This window comes from Ruditapes philippinarum, unplaced genomic scaffold, assembly GCF_026571515.1.
Source record: "Ruditapes philippinarum isolate M1 unplaced genomic scaffold, ASM2657151v2 ctg6043_1_1_1_1, whole genome shotgun sequence".
Lineage (NCBI taxonomy): Eukaryota > Metazoa > Mollusca > Bivalvia > Venerida > Veneridae > Ruditapes > Ruditapes philippinarum.
The window spans coordinates 64,887-86,621 of NW_026862343.1; the positions used below are offsets into that span (position 1 = coordinate 64,887).

At 33.4% G+C, this 21,735-nt stretch overlaps 1 protein-coding gene and 1 long non-coding RNA gene across 2 annotated transcripts; both read left to right on the plus strand.

Moving 5' to 3' along the window:
* Window positions 1-224: 224 nt before the first annotated feature.
* Window positions 225-13,181, plus strand: LOC132718760 (zinc finger C3HC-type protein 1-like). The gene is made up of 7 exons (XM_060702488.1): window positions 225-369; window positions 709-792; window positions 2,414-2,535; window positions 3,055-3,170; window positions 6,714-7,086; window positions 9,611-9,847; window positions 12,181-13,181. Exons 1-7 carry the CDS (start codon window positions 300-302, stop codon window positions 12,268-12,270), a joined length of 1,092 nt encoding a protein of 363 aa, XP_060558471.1. The 5' UTR covers window positions 225-299; the 3' UTR covers window positions 12,271-13,181.
* Window positions 13,182-14,276: 1,095 nt separating this feature from the next.
* Window positions 14,277-19,637, plus strand: LOC132718761 (uncharacterized). Its single transcript, XR_009624139.1, has 4 exons — window positions 14,277-14,670; window positions 16,708-16,800; window positions 17,484-17,671; window positions 18,273-19,637. It is a non-coding gene; the product is annotated as an uncharacterized LOC132718761 (long non-coding RNA).
* The last annotated feature ends 2,098 nt before the right edge of the window (window positions 19,638-21,735 follow it).

Genomic DNA, 21,735 nt, shown 5'->3' on the forward strand with positions numbered 1-21,735 from the left:
TGCAAGTTGACTTATTTGTTCATACTTGTATCAAATGGTTCACTTTACTAGAAAACAATATTTCTAGTTTAATCAAGTCTAAAAGTCTCTTTGGAGTTTTAAGAAATATTTTAAGACCGTCTATCTTAATCTAATGATTTTATGATGAATTTTGAATTATTTGATCAAAAATAGTTACTTTTAATAATATGAAACTTTTGAAGCCTTAACACTGGTACCCTCTGCAGTGGTTCGCAAAACCACTGGAGTTGTCGCCCTTGGTCTGTGCCCGATACGGTTGGAAGAATACGGACACCGATATGCTTCAGTGTGTGAACTGTAAAGCCTTCATTTGCGGTCAGCTTCCGAAGGCAGTAGACACTCGAAATTGTGAGTATTGGCAAAAAAAATTTGAGCTTTTATTTAAATCTTGTATCAGTCTATATATGTTAGGTCTTTAGATTGCAAAAACATATTTTCAATAGTAATTGATTTTATCAAAGTACATATATCTTATTAATAAAAAAATGAATGATTTAAATAATAGGTATCAAACTTAGAAGTCTTTGTAATAAAGATTTTTACATATTTTTCGAATATGTGTAATGGATAAATTTAACTTGCTTTGAATTTTGGAAATGTCCGTTGAAAGTTACAAGTAAATGTACATGTATGCTACAATTCAAGGTATAAAAGTTTTGTATGTTTAACACATTGTTTTATATTCAGATAGGGATAGTTGCAATAAATTTAAGAAAGAACTGGTGGATGGTCATGAAAAATTGTGTAAATGGTCCTCAAGTTCGTGTCCAGGTAGGTTAGATTTTTTATGTGCTCATGTTAATTCCATGTAGAATTATATATAAATCGTCACTTAAGTGCAGTTACAGGTTATCTCTTACTAACTTTTAATAAGAGTTAAACCATTACTACATTCAGATAATGAAATCTTGGGTTGTATACGAAAATTGATAAAAGATGCCAGCTAAAAAAATCACTCCGTAGTCTCTTCATTGAATTTCAAAATGATTGTGCCACTTATATGATAGATAACTCTCCTTTAAAATATGACAGCTATATGGTGGTCATCAGAATGACCTAAATATTTGTATTGTTTCATAAAAGTCAGAAGTGTCTTATAATGGTTCATGGCAGGTATCCATATCAGTAGCTGCGTTACCATATCACAGGGCTTCCATTAAGTTCCCAAAATTTGGAGGTCAGAGACAGCAAAGTGTCTTGACATTGGAAGTCATATTGTATAGGTAAAGAAGGTAAAGCAATTCATTTTGGAAGTCACAAACCAAAATCAATGTAACAGTAACAGTCCTGATATCTGTAGCTTTAAGCTTTAATTGTAGAGCTGCTGTAATTGACAAAAAGACACAATACAGTAAAAAGACATAGCTTAAACTTTCTTGTATTCCGTGGTATACATCTTTTTCTTATGACATACCACCTTTTATAAGTAGAATAAAATAATAAAATTTAATTGGATTTTTGTCTGTCTCAGGTTTTTCATCAGAGGAAATGTTCCCAAGGAGGGTTCAATTTCAGTACATATCGCCAAGAATCATTGACACCTTATCCATAAGGCCAATGCTCCCTCAGAGTTTTTATTCATTAATAAACAATCCTTGGTTCAGATTCCATTATCATTAGACTATTTTCAGACCTCCTGCTTAGAACTTAAATGTCCTGCATCTCAATTATCAATAGCATTCTATTACTTTCCTAAACAGGGAAAGTATTATGTAAGAAAAGCAAAAAGACTAATTGCAGGAAAAAGACTACAAAAATTGTTGGCAAAATTATAAGTATTGTCACTTTTTGCTTAAATTCAAACAACTTTAATAGGTGTCCATGGCAGAGTGGTTATGGTCGTTGATTTCAAACCACTTGCCCCTCACTGCAGTGGGTTTGAATCTCCACAGGGACTTTGAATTGTTTCATGTGAGGAAGCTTTGTAGCAAACAGAATGTAGGTGGTTCTACTCAGGTGCCTTTTCATGCCTGAAATTATAAATGCGTTGAGGGGCACCGCAGCCTGAGGTCTTCCTCCACCACTTAAGCTGAAAAGGCTCTATATGACATTTACTGTATTACCCAACCAAAATAACTTTATATAGGGATTACATGTCATAAAGCTGTTCTTATTATCAACTCTAGTCGGTTTAAGAATTTTCTTTGTTAACAGTTGCTATAAATAGTAAAATAATTCTTAATGATAAAAGTTTTTTTTTTGAATTATTCATTTATTCTGAAGTTCAGTTGCTGACCTTACATGAAACATTTCTGCAATGGCGACATTCACTAAACACAATTTTAATGTATCAGCGATTTAGGTGTGCCATGTGTTATTTTTAAGTTGTAAAAATCACTTTATCTGTAATACTGATTTACGATAGAAATTATCTTATCACTTCTATTTTTAGAATCATTTCTGTATGTACCGTACCATGACAGAGAGGAGTTACTGAGCAATTTCTGGTTTAAAATGACATCTCTGCAATGTGCTAAAATTCCTACAGTATCATTCAAATCCATCGAGGAAAAGGTAACTTGGCGTGTAAACTATATTAATTGATTAGCGCTCCATGTTTTTAATTAAAACAGATTATTGAAAAAACCAAAATAACTATATTTGTAATTTTTATATGTATATTGCCCTTGAAATCTTTTGATAAACATTATACAAGGATTTTTTTCTATATTTTACAGCCAAATAATCGCTGTTTTCCCTTAGCCCAAAATAGGTATATTTTCTCCTAAAAATGCTATCTAAAATGACCGTGGGTTTAATCCATGTCAGGGACAAGCTGTTGATTCATTGAGCAAGAAACTTTATATTCATTGCTTAGTATTGGTTGGATCCAGGCATGGATTTGAGTGTTTCAGTAAGCTTATAGCTTCCAACACAATCAAATTAAGATGAATTTGTATGAATTAACTTAACTGAACTAAAATGACTGCATAGAGGACCCAGGGATATAAAGGACTAATTTTGAAAAGATTTTCATGTATTCAGAGACTACGCCCATTGAAAATTACTTTTTTTTACCTGTTCATTTACAAGGGAGTTACAGCAGAAAGTATGATGTCTTATGCGAGAACTATTGCCTCACACAGTAGCAGTGAGATAGTTGCTTCAGATTCAACCATTATATGTGCTCTTTGTGGCTGGCATTACAGGTATGTCCCTTTTGTTTGTGAACAAAGTTGTTTTTGTTTCCATTTTCTGGTATATTCTTTCTATGTACAAGTGAAGTTCATGGACCATTCTTCCAATGCAGTAGACTTTTGAACTTTCTTGACCTGTGATATTATCAGATTCAACTTGATTGGTCTGGCTTCACAAATTGATATTCATTATGTAAGGTGATCACATGCAGAATGATGATGTTCTGTAAGGAGCAACAGTATAATTCTTAAGAATAGAAACCTTGTATAATTTATTGTATAGGATGGTTGCCATATTCATTTTACAGTCAGGTACGTTTATTCACAGGGTTTTCATTATTAACAGATTGTCAATCCATATCATCTGTTGAAATTCTGTAAAAACCAGTTTTGTATATCTAAATATCCCCCTTGACCTTTGACTAAATTGGTTGTTTTTATTGGCACATCTGTTGGCTCAGATAAAAATAAAAACCCTGTATACAGTGTTTAGATGCAGCTACATGTAAAAATGGAGAGCATCATATATATGTTATATATGTAGAGCTGTCATCGATAGAGACAGCATTGATGTATCGTTGATATTATTCTATTGGTTAATAATCGATATGAATTTGAAAAAATCGATTATTTTGATTAATCATTTTAATGTCTATAAATAATGAAAATTCACTAAAAACATATACAAAAGTAAGTGGCCATGTCTTACACTAAGCTGTTGTTTCATAATGGACACATTTCATAGCAGTGATGACAAAATATAGTCAGAAAAAAAATCATGCAAAGGTCCTTTAGATATGGAACACAAGATATTTGCATGAACAGAACACTTAATTTTCTAAAATCATTTAAACAGGTATGAAAAAGTTTTATATATATAAAGATAAGAGTATTAATCAATATATCGGATTATCGCCAATATGTGTCAACCAATATTAGATGTATTGACAATATGCTTTGCACTGACAGAATCAATGACAGCTCTTAATATATGTATTACAGGGTTCACTGATTCTCTCCTTGGGTGAGTCATAATTTTACCGTGACAATTTCTGTTGGACATTGAGTGTAATGGTCATTGTGTCTCACTGTTGATTCAGAAATCATGCATTATTATAAGTCTGTCACTTGAAATTGGTAATTACTTGTTTGTTATATAGAAAGGCATGATTATTAGCTCGACTATTCGATAAGAATAAGTAGAGCTATTGCAGTCACCCGAGCGTCGGCGCCGGCGTAACCACTTATGTTTAAGTTTTTGTAATAGTTCAAATATTTTCAAAGTCTATTGACATATGGCTTTGAAACTTTGCACACTTGTTCACCATCATGACCCCAACCTGTATACAGGAGGAGGTAACTCTATCAAGCATTTTGACAGAATTATGCCCCTTTTTCGACTTAGAATTTACGTTAAAGTTTTTGTAATAGTTCAAATATTTTCATAGTCCATTGACATATGGCTTTGAAACTTTGCACACTTGTTCACCATCATGACCCCAACCTGTAGACAGGAGGAGGTAACTCTATCAAGTATTTTGACAGAATTATGCCCCTTTTTCGACTTAGAATTTACGTTAAAGTTTTTGTAATAGTTCAAATATTTTCAAAGTCCATTGACATATGGCTTTGAAACTTTGCACACTTGTTCACCATCATGACCCCAACCTGTAGACAGGAGGAGGTAACTCTATCAAGCATTTTGACAGAATTATGCCCCTTTTTCGACTTAGAATTTACGTTAAAGTTTTTGTAATAGTTCAAATATTTTCAAAGTCCATTGACATATGGCTTTGAAACTTTGCACACTTGTTCAACATCATGACCCCAACCTGTACAACAGCAGGAGGTAACTCTATTAAGCATTTTGACAGAATTATGCCCCTTTTTCGACTTAGAATTTACGTTAAAGTTTTTGTAATAGTTCAAATATTTTCAAAGTCCATTGACATATGGCTTTGAAACTTTGCACACTTGTTCACCATCATGACCCCAACCTGTAGACAGGAGGAGGTAACTCTATCAAGTATTTTGACAGAATTATGCCCCTTTTTCGACTTAGAATTTACGTTAAAGTTTTTGTAATAGTTCAAATATTTTCAAAGTCCATTGACATATGGCTTTGAAACTTTGCACACTTGTTCAACATCATGACCCCAACCTGTAAACAGGAGGAGGTAACTCTATCAAGCATTTTGACAGAATTATGCCCCTTTTTCGACTTAGAATTTCCGTTAAAGTTTTTGTAATAGTTCAAATATTTTCAAAGTCCATTGACATATGGCTTTGAAACTTTGCACACTTGTTCAACATCATGACCCCAACCTGTAAACAGGAGGAGGTAACTCTATCAAGCATTTTGACAGAATTATGCCCCTTTTTCGACTTAGAATTTACGTTAAAGTTTTTGTAATAGTTCAAATATTTTCAAAGTCCATTGACATATGGCTTTGAAACTTTGCACACTTGTTCACCATCATGACCCCAACCTGTAAACAGGAGGAGGTAACTGTATCAGGCATTTTTTTTACTATCAAGCACTAAGAATAGTCGAGCATGCTGTCCTACCGACTGCTCTTGTTCGACTTAGAATTTACGTTAAAGTTTTTGTAATAGTTCAAATATTTTCAAAGTCCATTGACATATGGCTTTGAAACTTTGCACACTTGTTCACCATCATTACCCCAACCTGTAAACAGGAGGTGGTAACTGTATCAAGCATTTTTTTACTATCAAGCACTAAGAATAGTCGAGCGTTGCTGTCCTACCGACAGCTCTTGTATAAATTGGAATGACCGCTGAGGCATGACTAAAAAAATGTGTTAAAATTATTGTAAAAACGAACAAACAGATGCAATATAAATATAGATTTTGTGCACTTTTAAATTTGTTTCTACAGTAAAAAATCTTAGTGGTCACCAGTATTAAGCAGTCACCCACCTTATGCAGTCCTTTTGAATGCTCCCCAAATTTACCATTAGTTCTGAGTATGACATTATTTAAGCACCCACCTCATTTAAGTAATCACTTTTTGTTACTCTCTTGACAGGCTGCTTAATGCAGGTTTTACTATATGTTGCTTGTTTTATATAAGTCGTTTGAACATAAAAATGTACTGAAATAATTTTTAGCTTGAATTGAAAGGGGCTATCGTACTAACTGAGGCATCAAGTTTGGTGAATTGCATATGTCAAGTAAAACTGTACCTGTTTATATGGCACTGTCACTTTATTTATGATAAATCTAAGTCAATGATCATGAACCATAACTCTAGTATCTAGTATTCCCCTGCAAACAAAGTTTAAAATCGGGTATACTTGATTCAGCTTGTCCCCTAGCCATTCTTTCCGCACTTGTAATCTTGTGAAAGCTACCCGTCAGTGTCTATTCTAGGAGGGGGGGGGGATTCACTCCTATTTTTGATAATTTCCCCCTAGTTTTTCAGAGGCAGGGTGGGGGGGGGGGGGAATTTTACATAAAGGAAGAAGGAAAAAAAGCAACAAATGTAATAAATTCTCTAGTTAGAAAGTTAAAAAGTATTGTTTCTCTTTGCAGTGAATCTCAAGTGGATATTCTGCAGTGCAATTTTTGTTGCCGAAAAATCGGACTCTGGAATTACCAGTTTGAAAATACAGAACAAATGACTCCGTCCGTGGGATCAGACAGTTTTAAAGAGACCAGAATAAACGGGAACACTTTGACTGAGAAGTCAAATGGATGTGTGTGTTCTGATCAATCAAATGGTATTCATAAAAATGGCTCAGAAAAGACAAATGTGGATCAAAATACATGTCATGTTAATGGTGATCCATCAAAGAGAGAAGGTGAACCTAATGATAAAAATACAAACAATATGGATGGGCAGATAAACAAGATAAATGAACAGGACTTGGAGTGTGACGGACCAGTTAGAAAGAGACCCAGGCTTGTAAGTTTACGAAATTTTGTGATAAATTTATTTTAAGTTACCGGACCTAGTTTATTTAAAACTGTTGTTGTAATATTTTTGTTGTAGGAGAAAACGTTTTTTGTCAACCGTTTCCATTTTTCGTCACCGAAGTGGCCAAATTTAGTTAAATCACAGAAGATTAAGGTAGGGTTGTGGGATAGGGGATATTATAGTAATCACATGTGATACTAAGGTCATATTGGGTAATCATTTTTCTAAAGGTAAAGCAATATGAGCCATGTCATGACAAAACCAACATAGTGGATTTGCAACCAGCATGGATCCAGACCAGCCTGCACCTCCGCACAGTCTGATCAGGATCCATGCTGTTTGCTTTCAGTTTCTCTACTTGTAATAGGGATTGCAAGCGAACAGCATGGATCCTGATCAGACTGCATGGATGCCCACCCTGGTCTGGATCCATGCTGGTCGCAAATGCATTACATTGGTTTTTGTCATGACGCGGCTCATATATTGTTTCAGGTCAAGCTCATAATACTTTTATTTAAGCTCAATATGTAACTTTTAAATCTCTGTAAATGTCATTTTTCACCTTACAATGCTTTACTTTAAGCTTTAAGTTTAACCCTTCACCTCCTTAATTTGTGTAATGGATTTACCCAGCATTGAGTTTGGAACAGTCCATTTTAAGTTTCAGGGATGATACCAAAAGACAAAAAAAAAACGAGCTACCAACAGGACAGAACCTATAAGGAATCATTGTTGTAACCCCATTGGTGCTCGAACCCAGAATCCCTGTGTTAAAAAAATAGCAGATCTATATGTTCACCACTGAGACACCACATCACAATGTTTCGCTATCACATAATTTTATCTCCATATTATGCATATGCTATTGTTCTAAAGCTCTTAAAGTTTCAATTAGCTTTACTGTAAGTTCATAAAGTTTCAGTCTTAAGCGCCAAATGAAAAGAATTTGAGTTTCAAGATCAAGTGTTTTAAAGTTTCATTTTCATTGAGAAAGAAATTATATATTTATTTCTTGAAGTAACAAACCATCCATAAAATTGTCTATCAAAGTGTGAAAGATTTTTTTCTCAAAAGATTTGTTTGTGATTTAAAAAATAAGAGGATTCATCAAATAAAGTTGTTTAATAATTGGTTATGCAAAAGCTTAATAGTAAATTCATTGTAATGCATAATATCAGCAACAACAAGTGTACGAGAAGTACAATGACCCTTTTTAGTCATAACAGCTGCTAACAAAAGTTGTCAGCTTTCTGTTTGCTTTGGTCCATTCGTTAGCGATGGCAAAGACTTTGTTTTGATAAACAGGAAAAAAGTCACGTTTTACCAGTTAGCAGCCACTGAACTCTGCTTGTGTACTCGATCCTTGATAAACGTGTTGCGACAAGTCACATGAGTAAGTCAACCGGATGTTTTTGATGTTGTCCACTGAGACAGCGTACATGCACAAATAGATGTTTTCTTCATTTAGAAATGTGTGCTGTGTTTATTTGATAACAAACAAAAATATTCCCGATAATAAAGACCTTGTTATATTCCTCTTTTTATGACTTTGAAAAAGGTAAGCATTCACCCAGTGGTTAAGATTTTCTGTTATGTGAACCTGGGAACATGTGACCGAGCCTTAATTCAGTTGAAACCCTGTTTTCTATACATAGATCTCTGATCTGTTTAATTCTAATCATCAGATTAGTGGATACGATAAGAATTTCACCACAACATGTTTGTTAACAAAAGAGCACATGTCCTTGTTTGTGGTTAAATCTATTGTTATTCAAATTAAAGGTCAATGTAGGGATCTGTCGATTATGACATCAGTACTTAAACTTCAATAAAATGCATGAATTTGTTTAAATATTAAGCTAAATTAAATATTGCATGCCTCCGCATGAGCCAAAATATTTCAAGGAAATCAAACTTGAGATACCTGTAATGTAAAATTTAGAGAAGAAAAATGAATCCAATGTTATTCGTGAAAAATGACCAATTTTCAAGTATTTTTCACCATATTTCTACTATGTTAATTTTCTACTGTGTAGCTAACGAAGTACTGGCTATGTTTTCATATTTTGACCTCTTATTTGGTTATTTACCTTGGTTGAAATGCCACTTGCAATGTGTAAATTATTTTCTTTGTTCCTTTCAAGATACTTTACTTGATCCATTGTAATACATTTTCAAATTTTTCATGAAAATTAGTGCTTGCCAATTTTTTTAAGCCAATCACCAACGAGGATTTTCAAATTTTCAGGTAACAAATCTTAATAGAACAGAATTTATATAAACTGGACATTTTATATTATAAAACGCAAGTGGGCAGAGCACTAAGCCGGTTAGAGTGCATATTGGATGTTCTTCGTAAATAAGAAAGCTACAGTCGTTTCGCAAGCTCCGCTCCTTTTTAGCTTTCTTATTTTACGAAGAACATCCAATATGCACTCTAACCTATACTTAGCAGAAATCTGAAGGTGTGCTGCTTTAAAGATATTATTTTATTCGAGTTTTGGTATTTCAGGAAAAGCAACAATTTGACCCAGTTTCAGAACACAGATACTGGTGTCCATGGCTACAGACTGGTTCTCAAAATATTGCTTCTGGTGAGAGATTACATAAGGATACCAGTCCAGCTGGTTCCCCAGTGAAGTCCCAGACCACAAGTGAGGAAAGAGAACCAGCATGGTTGAAGGTCACAAAAATTCTATGTCACAGATTAGATGATGGTGATAATGACTCATGTAGACAGTTGAAAAGGGTATATATTGTATTTTTCCTTGGTAACATAAAAATACAGAAGAACTAATATGAGTCGACCTTTGACTTGTTCATTTACTTGATGTGTCGAAGTAAAATGACAGTCCTGATTTTTTTCCCCCTTATATATTCATTTAAAAAAAACTCAACATGAGTTAAAATTTGATGTGTTTAATTTTTCCATGCGTCAAACTTTTCTCTTGGTCCGTATGAAATAAATGAAATACAATTAATCATTAATATATCAAAGTTTTTCGATTATTTTGACACCTCAATTTGGAGACATTTCTCACTCCTTTTCTTTGGGAAAAGATGATTTCAATTTTCAATCAACTTGTGTGAGGGGTGTTGATAATACAGTTGTGTCTCCTAACAGCCTTTGTATGCGTTCACATGTGTAGTAAACTGTTCTTACTGTTACCATTAAAATTCTGGCATTTATATTTTAAAACAGTGCAAATTAATTTTGTTTGCGAACACCCCTTGCACATTGTTGCATGATAGTCACACTGAATGTATTAACTATAAGCTGGCTAAGTTATTGCCCTTTCTTTTTGTTACACCATTTGAATCTCATTTGCAAACCTCGAAATTTTGTTATTTATTTGAGACGGATTAATGAGTCAAAGTCCTGATGTGTTGAAGTTTTACGCAAGTCCCATCAAGTACGACTTACCAAAGTTTTACTGATGTTTAAACTTGTAATTCAAAGAGCTATGGTCTCTCTTGTTTTATTTATCCCAACTCCTTTTTTCTTTGCACTTTGAGGCTTTGCATTGCTTTGAACCTTGCTGAACATTTATATGACCATCAGCTTCAATATTTTTTCATTCATTTTAAGCAAGAGATTATTATATATAATTCTTGCTATGAACATTGTAAGAAATGTATGCCTTTTTTTAACTGAATGTTTCAAGGCTTGTTTTCATGCCACTTTGTATTTGAATAAAGTTGAGTGTACTTTGGACATGCCTTGTAGTCAGCTTTTGTTTTTAATAATAATTTTATTACTGTTTGATCGCTGACTGTCTGCTGTCTGCCAGAGAAACAAGATTAGATTTAGGGACCTTTTAAACATACAAAAGATTCATGTTATAACAACAGAGATATGTTTAAATGATTGAACAGAGTAGTAAAAGGAAAAACTCCAAAAGAAAATTATGTCAACATCCGCTAAGACTGTCAAATTTTTTATAATATTTCACTCTTAGAGGGTTGGGATGTGTATATGCACTAGTATGTAGTGAAAACTTTGAAAATCTTCTTTTTGTGCCCCCACATTAGTGGCGGGCATTTAGATTTACCCTTGTCCGTCCGTCCGTCCGTCTGTCCGTCCGTCCTTCCATCCGTCCGTTCACTTTTGTGTCGCACGTAACTCAATTTTGCAATTTTCAACTTGTGTCGCATGTAACTCAAAAAGTATTTGACCTAGAGTCATGAAACTTTACAGGAATGTTGATCAGCATGTGTAGTTGTGCACCTGGGTATTTTCGTCTGGATATTTTTAGTATTTTTAGAGTTATTGCCCTTGACTTAGTAAAATTTTGCAATTTTCAACTTGTGTCGCATGTAACTCAATAGATATTTGACCTAGAGTCATGAAACTTTACAGGAATGTTGATCAGCATGTGTAGTTGTGCACCTGGGTATTTTCGTTTGGATATTTTAAGTATTTTCAGAGTTATTGCCCTTGACTTAGTAAAATTTTGCAATTTTCAACTTGTGTCGCATGTAACTCAAAAAGTATTTGACCCAGAGTCATTAAACTTTACAGGAATGTTGATCAGCATGTGTAGTTGTGCACCTGGGTATTTTCGTTTGGAAATTTTCATTATTTTCAGAGTTATTGCCCTTGACTTAGTAAAATTTTGCAATTTTCAACATGTGTCGCAGGTAACTCAAAAAGTATTTGACCTAGAGTCATGTTACTTTACAGGAATATTGATTAGCATGTGCAGTTGTGCACCAGGTATTTTCGTCTGGATTTATTTAGTATTTTTAGAGTTATTGCCCTTCACTTAGAAAATTTTTGCAATTTTCAACTTGTGTCGCAAGTTTCTCAAAAAGGATTTGACATAGTCATTTAACCTATAGGCAGGTTGCTCAGCATATTTTAGATTTGCACCTGGGGTTTTGCTTGTGGATTTATCCAGTTTTTGTAGAGTAATTTCCCTTGACTTAGTAAAAAGATTGACAGAACAGTGGCGCGGTGGGGGCACCCGTGTCCTATGGACACATTTCTAGTTCATTCAGGTGAGTGATACAGGGCCATCATGGCCCTCTTATTTTATTCTTGTTATATGTGTATAAATTATTGATCATTTAATATTTCAGAGTCCACAAGCGGAAGGTTTACGCCATTTGAGAAAAGTCTTACGCGAATGCACATCCCCTAAAAAGCCAGAGAAGGATCTACAGCAATAGTTTAGGATTGGATAAACATCTCTTGTTAACTTTTTGGCCAACATTGACTTAATAGAAACTTTATTTATGAGAATTTAAATTTTAAAATAGTGAAAGTTACTATTTGGAATGTTGCCTGGTCAACATAAATTATTATGATTTTGACTATTTTTAATGCTGAAATTAATTTTTAATACACTTGCTACTATAAATAGTAACTCAATTGCCTATGATTCCAACTGATTATGAATGTCACGTGACTGATTATCAGTATGAGGCCTGGGGCTGATAGCTGATAATCTTAATCGGCCAGCTGAGCACAAGTATGTGCACAAACTGAAACAATGACGTCACATTTTATATCATCAAAACAGCTAGCTGTAAAAGTGAAAGTAGGATTAAAGAACATATAGCTTGAACATGAGCGTAAATTCTACAAACACAGCTTTATTGAATTTTTTAAAAAAAAATGCTAGCTTCAATTTCATTCTGTGAAAATAAATCGTGCTTCTAGATTCTGTTGCATGCACATAAAGGAAGCAACTCTGTGGAAGTTACGATATAGTACAGTTGAAATCTACAGAGGATAGAAATTTCAACGAAAGAAATATCAAAGGAAAATTTAAAAGTGTATTAAAGACAGTAATATACATCATAGATGGGCCGGAAGGTGATAATTGTCCCTGAATTTAAAAATGCCCTCGGGCTGAAGCATTTGGGACCATTATTCATTATGCAGGCCGATTATCACCTTCCAGCCCTGCTCTGCCGTGTATTAACCTCTTAATATTCATAATTATGTAATACAGTTTTGTGAACTTTTTTGTTTTGAGATGTTGATCCCTTCCTCCTCATCCCTTCTTAAGTGGCAGTATATTCTGGATACAGAACAATGACAAATTGATTTGTCAATTTTTCTCCATTTATTAAAATTTTTTTTAAATAGTATTGATAATTTTTAGTCTTTACAAAATTATTCAGAGGTCACAAGTCATATGTTGAACTTGATCATCAGAAATTTAGGCTTGTGATGCCACTTTGTACGCTTGACATGCCAAATTTCTTAAATGAACTTGAAATTTAAATTCTTGGAACTGTCTATCAAATATGGGGAAATCAGGGTGAACTTGATTCTAGTGCAAAAGAATGTGACTTGAAAGTGAAGAGTTCGATTTTGAAAATGTGTATTTTCAATCATGTTTTATTTACAATTAGCAGTCAGAAAAACTCATAAAGATTTTTATATTTTTTTGTGGGTTTTATTAAAACTTTGCAATGTTTGGTCAAAGGGAGATAACTGAATAAATTTGATCAAAGCAAATATATAGAGGATATAGAATGAGTATAAATTTAATATTGACTTTCTTGAACAAGTTGAATAAAATTATATTATGCAAGCATAATATTATTTAATTTAACAAGTTCAATGAATTCAGTAATGAACTTACACAAATTTGATATTCTATTTATCACATACCAAAAATAAAGACTGTTTGTAGTGAAAAAGAACTAGTTTCCATTGATGTGCCAATTGTAAAACACTCATATTTGGCACGTCTTTAAGCTATGTTTATATAACGCAAATGACATCAGGTCAAAATATAATTATGCGGCCTTGTAATACCATTTTTGGAAGGAAATTTTTTCAAAAAAAAATTTCCTTTCTATATTATCGGTCTGCCTATATCAAAAAGAACGAACAACACCTAATTGCATTCTGTTTAAGCTCAATAGAAAATAAGTAGTTAATGCGACCAAGAAAGTAGTGCAGCAGAACTATATGTATACTTTCAAACGTGGATGACTTTAAGAAAAAGCTGATGTTCAAAAACACTTGAAATGATGATATTCAATGTTAGCTAACATCAATGGAACATAATCTTAAACGTGTACGAAAAAAAAACATCAGTATTATTACGCATTAGGCCAAAGAAAAGTTTGTGTCCATGTACCTATGTACAATAAATTGAATATAAATAAAGTGTAATTTTGTAGCAGAGATGCTGAAAATTCACATGTAAGTCAACCGAAGGGAAATGAAAGTATTTATTGTATATATTTAGCAATTTATTGAATAGCATTTTATGCCACCGCTGATTTTTTTTACGTCAATAACTCAAGAGGAAACAATGGATACAATATGTGGCCTTAAAAAAGCGTACTATTTTCGCAAAAAAATGGTTCGCAAACTTTCATAGAATCAAAGCGTTTGAAACAAAAATATTATTATATAAATAATAAAAAACAAGATAACACTACAAGTCTTTCAAAGGTATTCTGGAATTAACGGATGCAATTTGGTAAAACTTGGTTTTGACTAGTACACACCCGCCATTGTTCGGACCATCGACAGAATAACGTTCGTGTTTTTCAGATTTCTCCATCCAAGACATAGATTTGCTGATGAATAACATCGCAAAGGTTTGTGGAAATGCTTTTATTTCTTTGTTCAAAATCGTTTTGTGTTTGCAGATGTTAATTTGTTAGACAAACGAAATTAGGTCAAGGATTGTTTACATTATTGAATTTACAGGTAAACTCGGCCCTATACCAACTCGGGACAGGTCAACTCGGTCCTCTATTAAAACCATATAGCCTATTAGGATATAGATTGTTTAGATTGTTTAGTTAATAAAATATTGTTTGAAATTATCTTTAAGATATTATAAATAATTATCTTTAGAAGAGATATCAACACAATATATGTTAAATATTAATCAATAAATAGAGTTTTTAGATTGAATTTTTGTGACAATGAATTTTATTGTATTTAATACTGTTTGTTTTTTAATATGGCAAATGCTTGTTTAACGATATTTTTTACTAAAGAATCTGGAGTAGCATAAAATGCGTTTAAATTGTAAATTCTTTCTTTCTCTACAATTTCACATACTTTTCAATATCCTTGAGTAGATGTCTATTAGTGTGAAAATGTTAAACCATGACAGTTATGATGAAAACATATCAAAAGTAAGAAAAGTAATCATTATCAGTAATTATGTAATTATGGGCCGAGTTGACCCGTGCTGAGTTGGAATAGGGCCGAGCTGTCTCGAGGGCCAAATACGTTTAAGGGCCGATCTGACCCTGATTCGAATTTACAGTGTTGACTGTTGTGAAGGATTTGCTTTTTCATTTCTATTGTATATAGACTATCTATTAAGATAGAAATAAGTTTATAATATGTTATATTCAACTGTTGTGTACAATTGATATTCGATAACTGTATAAAAATTTATCATGGCCCTCTTGATTTTTATTTGGCGAGGTCCGAGGACAGGCAGCCTTTCGCACAGACTGCAATTTGCATTTGGTATAGTAATTTTTAGTGTTTGATGATCAGAAGATTTTTTCCTTCTGAAAATCATGGACTTGAATAATTCAAATCTGTGTGAAAGCGCAAAGAGAAAGAGACTGAAAATTAATTTATTATTTCTATGGACAATATTGATGTAATAAATTTGTAATAAAACATGTGGGTCATTTCCAGCAGTAATTGAATCATGACAAAGTATTTTTAATAATTTTATTTAACTTGTGGCTACTTGAAAATTTCATGCTGGATGTTTTCTTACCATTACATTTTGCATAAGAGCTCTATGATTGACATTAAAGTCCACGGGCCAATTCATTTCTGATATATCTATAATCTTTCTGATATCTTGTTATAATATAAATGACTGAACATCATTGTAGAATTATAAGGAAAAAATATATATCAGTGATTTTTTTACCTTTGCATCCTGAGTCCAGAACTCAATGAATTTGCTATGGATGCAAAGTTTCAAATAATGTGCATCTTTTGGATGCATACTTTTTCTAAGTAGGGAGTCCTGTCTGACAGAAATTTGGTATTAAAATTAATACCAAATAGTGTTCAACTTATGTCAATCATATTCTAGGTCCAGCTAAGATATAATAATGTGCTATACTATAGGTAAGCTTAAAAATATTAAGGAAAATGAAGTTTTGATTAATATCAAACTAAATTAATGGAAATAAACATATTAAATTTATTTGACAGTTTTGAATAATTTCAGTATCAGAAGCATTGTAATTAATATAGAAATCAAATTCATTTTTTTCTCCATTCCATTGTTAATATACCTGTCATATCACTTAAGCAGTATTAAGATTTGTAACTTGGATTTGTCGGCTAAATTATGGGACTCATAGATTTATAGCCCAGCGAGTACTAAGGACCCACACTGATGAGTTTGTAAAAAAATCACTGTATATATGTTCATTCTTTGTAAAAATGTTAGAAGACTTGCAAGTTACCGACTTTATTATTGCATTTATTTATTATTGAAAAAATGCTGAACAGCTAGTCTCAACAGTGTTTATAGGCTAGAATTTTCAGTTTGCATTAGGGCCAAAATTATTAAATATATTGTTAGTCATGATGGCTTTCCCATTGCTGTCATCAAACTTTAACCTTGTTCATAACTTTTTCAGATCTTGGTGTATTGTCTTCATACTTGGCCACAACAACCCTTCAAATAGACCAGACTAAACTAAATTAACTTGACCACCATATTAACATTCAAGGTAAATGTCTAAATTTTCTTGATTTTTGCTATTAGTGGCTATAATTTGTTATTTTTGAATGGATTGTCTTCAAACTTGAACAACAATGATGTCAATCTTTCAGGATAGGACCTGACTCACTCATAAATGTCCTTGAAGCTTTTGTGATCAGAAGTTGTACAGAATAATACAAACCCAGAGCAATTTCATTCACTTGGTTTTTTGCAACTTCTGAGAAAATGGATTTTAAAGATAGTTGTTTTCTTGAAATTTCAGGACAGTATAGTAGATAGTAAAGACATTTAATACATACTGTATATACACTATAATTACTATAGTATACTATAAAAATCTTTATGCTTGGACAATTTTGAACAAATTGTTTCTTAAACAGTGTAAGAAATTAGGATTTGAATCGACTAGGCTGGTCAGACTACTATATTGGAATATTCACTTGTCCAAAAGACATTTCACTAGCACGATTCATTTGTTCAAAACAGTTGTTTATATTGCCTCTGAAAATACAGTAGCCTGGTCGGGCTTGTTACTGTGAAAAGTTGATAGCCCGAGGAGAAATTTAGTAGTCGGACTCTCAGACTACTGCTAATTTCGAACACTGCTTAAATTATTGATTTGATATTAACTAACATAATTATTGGGATACTATATGTATATCTAATAATAATTATATTTTTATGTTTCAGAAGTTCGGCCTACATGTCAGATTTATGAATGTGAACAGCAGGATATCGATTTTAAGGATGCTTTAGGGTCAATGACAATGAAATCACAAGAGATAAAGGCTAAAATGTGAGACTGTCAATCTGACTAACCTTGAAGTGAACAAATGGAAAAAATGTCTCTTTCAATAGCATGGGCTTTTAAGGAAGAGGTACATGATTATTTAGAAGTATTTGTATATGATATTTCTTAATTATTATATTCTAATAGCTTTTTTTTTCTTGACTTGTTTAAAGGCTGACACAGGACAGTTTATTTTAAGTCAGTGAGCTTCAGTCACTGGATAGACTATTGTCACAAAAAGCCAAATTTATAAAAAAGAATTACAGTGTATTTAAATATCTTATACAAGAAATTAGGAACAAAATTAATTGCAAGAACAATTGTGACATGTAACATGTATTTAGGATTTCAGCTTTCTTTTCCTTTTTACCTCAGGACAATTCACATTAAAATATTGAATATTCACAGTAAGTAGTGTTAGCACTCCGACATATCTGACATATATGATCATCTTATCATCACTTAGCTGTCTATAGCTTATCAGAATCACTCACATTTATGAATTTAAATAATTTTGAAAAAATTGCTGCTTAGCAAATAGATAAAATACTTGGGGTGTCTGTGACTGATTGGTTTAGTTTCTTCATTTTAAACCTTTAAGCCTTTCACTGCTGTAAGTTTGTTCTCGGCAAGGGTTTACAAGTGGAATTTTAATTTTGCAATTAACTTTTTCTAAACAAATATTTCAGGAAACAGAGGCGCTTATATGATAGAACAGTAAAAGCAGGAGTGATAAGGAAAGATACATGTAGAATAAGATGTGTCTTCATGTCTGAAACACTAAAGAAATAGAAATATTGTGGTTTTATAAACTTTAAAAGAAATTGGAATATCAGGAGACTGCCTGCCCTTTGCAATGTTGGATAATGAGTTCTTAGATGTGATGTCGAAAGTCTCATGAATATAGTACCATGACTTAATCTAATTAGAAAAAGAAATGACATTGAGGAGAAAACTAGTCACCAGTCTTTCACCAAGAACTAGAGATAACTTTCCAATATTTGAAATATCATAATATGTATAGAACTTTATTGAGCCACCAGTTTTTCACCAGGAAAATAAGATCACTTAAATATTTTTAGCTCACCTGTCACAAAGTGACAGGGTGAGCTTTTTCGATCGCTTTTCGTCTGGCGTCCACTTTAAATGACATCTCCTCATAAACCACTAAGCCAATTTCATCCAAACTTCACAGGAATGTTTCTTTGGTGGTCACCTCTAAATATTGTTCATAGAACACTGGTTGCCATGGCAACCAAAAGAAAAAAACTTAAAGTATCTTCTTTTAAAGAACCTAAAGAGCTAGAGCTTAGACAAAGTATCTTCTTTTAAAGGTATGAAACATCTTCTAGTGAGTGTCTACCAAGTTTGTTCAAATAAAAGCCCTGGGGGTCAAAATTGGCCCCGCCCCAGGGCGTCATTGAATTCCCCTATATGCATATAGTAAAAACTTAAAAATCTTCTTTTAAAGAACCAAAATAGCTAGAGTTTAGATATCAAGCATGAAACATCTTCTTGTAAGTGTCTACAAAGTTTGTTCAAATAAAAGCCCTGGGGTCAAAATTGGCCCCTCCCCGGGGGTCATTGATTTTCCTTATATGTGTATAGCAAAAACTTAAAAACCTTCTTTGAAAAAACCTAAATAGCTAGAGTTTAGATATTAAGCATGAAACATCTTCTGGTAAGTGTGTACAAGGCCCCACCCAAGGGGTTTCATTGTTTTTAGCTCGACTATTCGATAAGAATAAGTAGAGCTATTGCAGTCACCCGAGCGTCGGCGTCGGCGTAACCACTTATGTTAAAGTTTTTGTAATAGTTCAAATATTTTCAAAGTCCATTGACATATGGCTTTGAAACTTTGCACACTTGTTCACCATCATGACCCCAACCTGTAGACAGGAGGAGGTAACTCTATCAAGCATTTTGACATAATTATGCCCCTTTTTCGACTTAGAATTTACGTTAAAGTTTTTGTAATAGTTCAAATATTTTCAAAGTCCATTGACATATGGCTTTGAAACTTTGCACACTTGTTCACCATCATGACCCCAACCTGTAGACAGGAGGAGGTAACTCTATCAAGTATTTTGACAGAATTATGCCCCTTTTTCGACTTAGAATTTACGTTAAAGTTTTTGTAATAGTTCAAATATTTTCAAAGTCCATTGACATATGGCTTTTGAAACTTTGCACACTTGTTCACCATCATGACCCCAACCTGTAGACAGGAGGAGGTAACTCTATCAAGCATTTTGACAGAATTATGCCCTTTTTCGACTTAGAATTTACGTTAAAGTTTTTGTAATAGTTCAAATATTTTCAAAGTCCATAGACATATGGCTTTGAAACTTTGCACACTTGTTCAACATCATGACCCCAACCTGTAGACAGCAGGAGGTAACTCTATTAAGCATTTTGACAGAATTATGCCCCTTTTTCGACTTAGAATTTACGTTAAAGTTTTTGTAATAGTTCAAATATTTTCAAAGTCCATTGACATATGGCTTTTGAAACTTTGCACACTTGTTCACCATCATGACCCCAACCTGTAAACAGGAGGAGGTAACTCTATCAAGCATTTTGACAGAATTATGCCCCTTTTTCGACTTAGAATTTACGTTAAAGTTTTTGTAATAGTTCAAATATTTTCAAAGTCCATTGACATATGGCTTTGAAACTTTGCACACTTGTTCACCATCATGACCCCAACCTGTAGACAGGAGGAGGTAACTGTATCAGGCATTTTTTTTACTATCAAGCACTAAGAATAGTCGAGCATGCTGTCCTACCGACAGCTCTTGTTAACTATTTGTGTATAGTAAAAACTTAAAAAATCTTCTTTTAAAAAACCCAATGAGCTAGAGCCTAGATGTTTAGCATGAAACATCTTATGGTGTCGACCAAATTTGTTCAAATTTAAGCCCTTGTATAAAAATTGGCCATGCCGGGGTGGGGGGTGGTGCAGAGGTCTTTGTTTTACATTATATGTGTGTAGTTAAAACTTAACATCATGAAACATCTTCTAACGGGTGTCTTACAAGTTTGGTCAAATAAAAGCCCTGGGTTTTAAACTGGCCCCGCTCCAGGGGCCTATATACACATGGCCCTCTTGTTCAACAATCTTGTTGAAATATGTATGAACAAATCTTTATCAACTTCAAGCTTTTATTGAAGGAATTTGAAATAACTTGGCAGAAATGATTGTTATAATAAGACAATGAGTCATGTCAACAACCAGACCCCTACCTCCAGGGTCAAGGTCGCACTTGCTCATTCAAGGTCAACTTGTCTTTTTGAGAGTATATCTCGTGTCTGGTCTTCCCTATCTCTAAAGGGATTTTGTAAATTCTTGCCACAATTGCTCACAATAATGAGAAGATGTGTCATGCTCAACAACAGGTCACCTGCCTCCAAGGTCAAGGTCACACTTGGAGGTCAAATATTAGCATAGCCTGTTACAGGGTATATTTCGTGTCCGGTCCATAACTTTGTCATTTATTGAAGGAATTTGAAATAACTTGGCACAAATGTTTGTTATAATAAGACAATGATGTGCAACAACCAGACCCTTACCTTCAGGGTCAAGGTCACACTTGCTCATTCAAGGTCAACATTGTCCATTTGAGGGTATATCTCGTGTCCAGTCTTTACCTTTCTTATCTTTGAAAGGATTTTGTAAATACTTGCCGCAATTGTTCACAACAATGAGATGATGTGTTATGCGCAACAATCGGTCACCAACCTAGAAGGTCAAGGTCACACTTGGAGGTCTAAGATTAACATAGCCTGTTATAGGGTATTTTTTTTTGTCCGGTCCATAACTTTTTTGTATATCAAAGGATTTTGAAAACACTTGGCACAAATATTCACTATAATAAGACAATGTGTCAAGCGCAACACCTGCATCCCTACCTCCAAGGTCAGGGTCACATTTCGAGGTAAAAAATTAACATAGTCTTTTAAAGGGTATATATTGTGTCCAATGTAGAACTTCTTCATAGTTCAAGGGATTTTGAAATAACTTGGCACAAATAGTCACAATAATAAGACGATATGTCAATTACAACACCTGCACCCCTGCCTCCAAGGTCAAGGTCACACTTAGAGGTATAAAGGTAACAAAGTATGTTATATGGTATATTTTATGCCCCA

Excerpts from the sequence above, each read along its gene's own strand:
- LOC132718760 (XM_060702488.1), top strand. The coding sequence starts at position 300 with ATGCTTCAGTGTGTGAACTGTAAAGCCTTCATTTGCGGTCAGCTTCCG. Across the intron at positions 7,087-9,610 it reads TTAGAAAGAGACCCAGGCTT|GAAAAGCAACAATTTGACCC; the intron begins GTAAGTTTACGA and ends TTGGTATTTCAG. Across the intron at positions 9,848-12,180 it reads CATGTAGACAGTTGAAAAGG|AGTCCACAAGCGGAAGGTTT; the intron begins GTATATATTGTA and ends TTAATATTTCAG.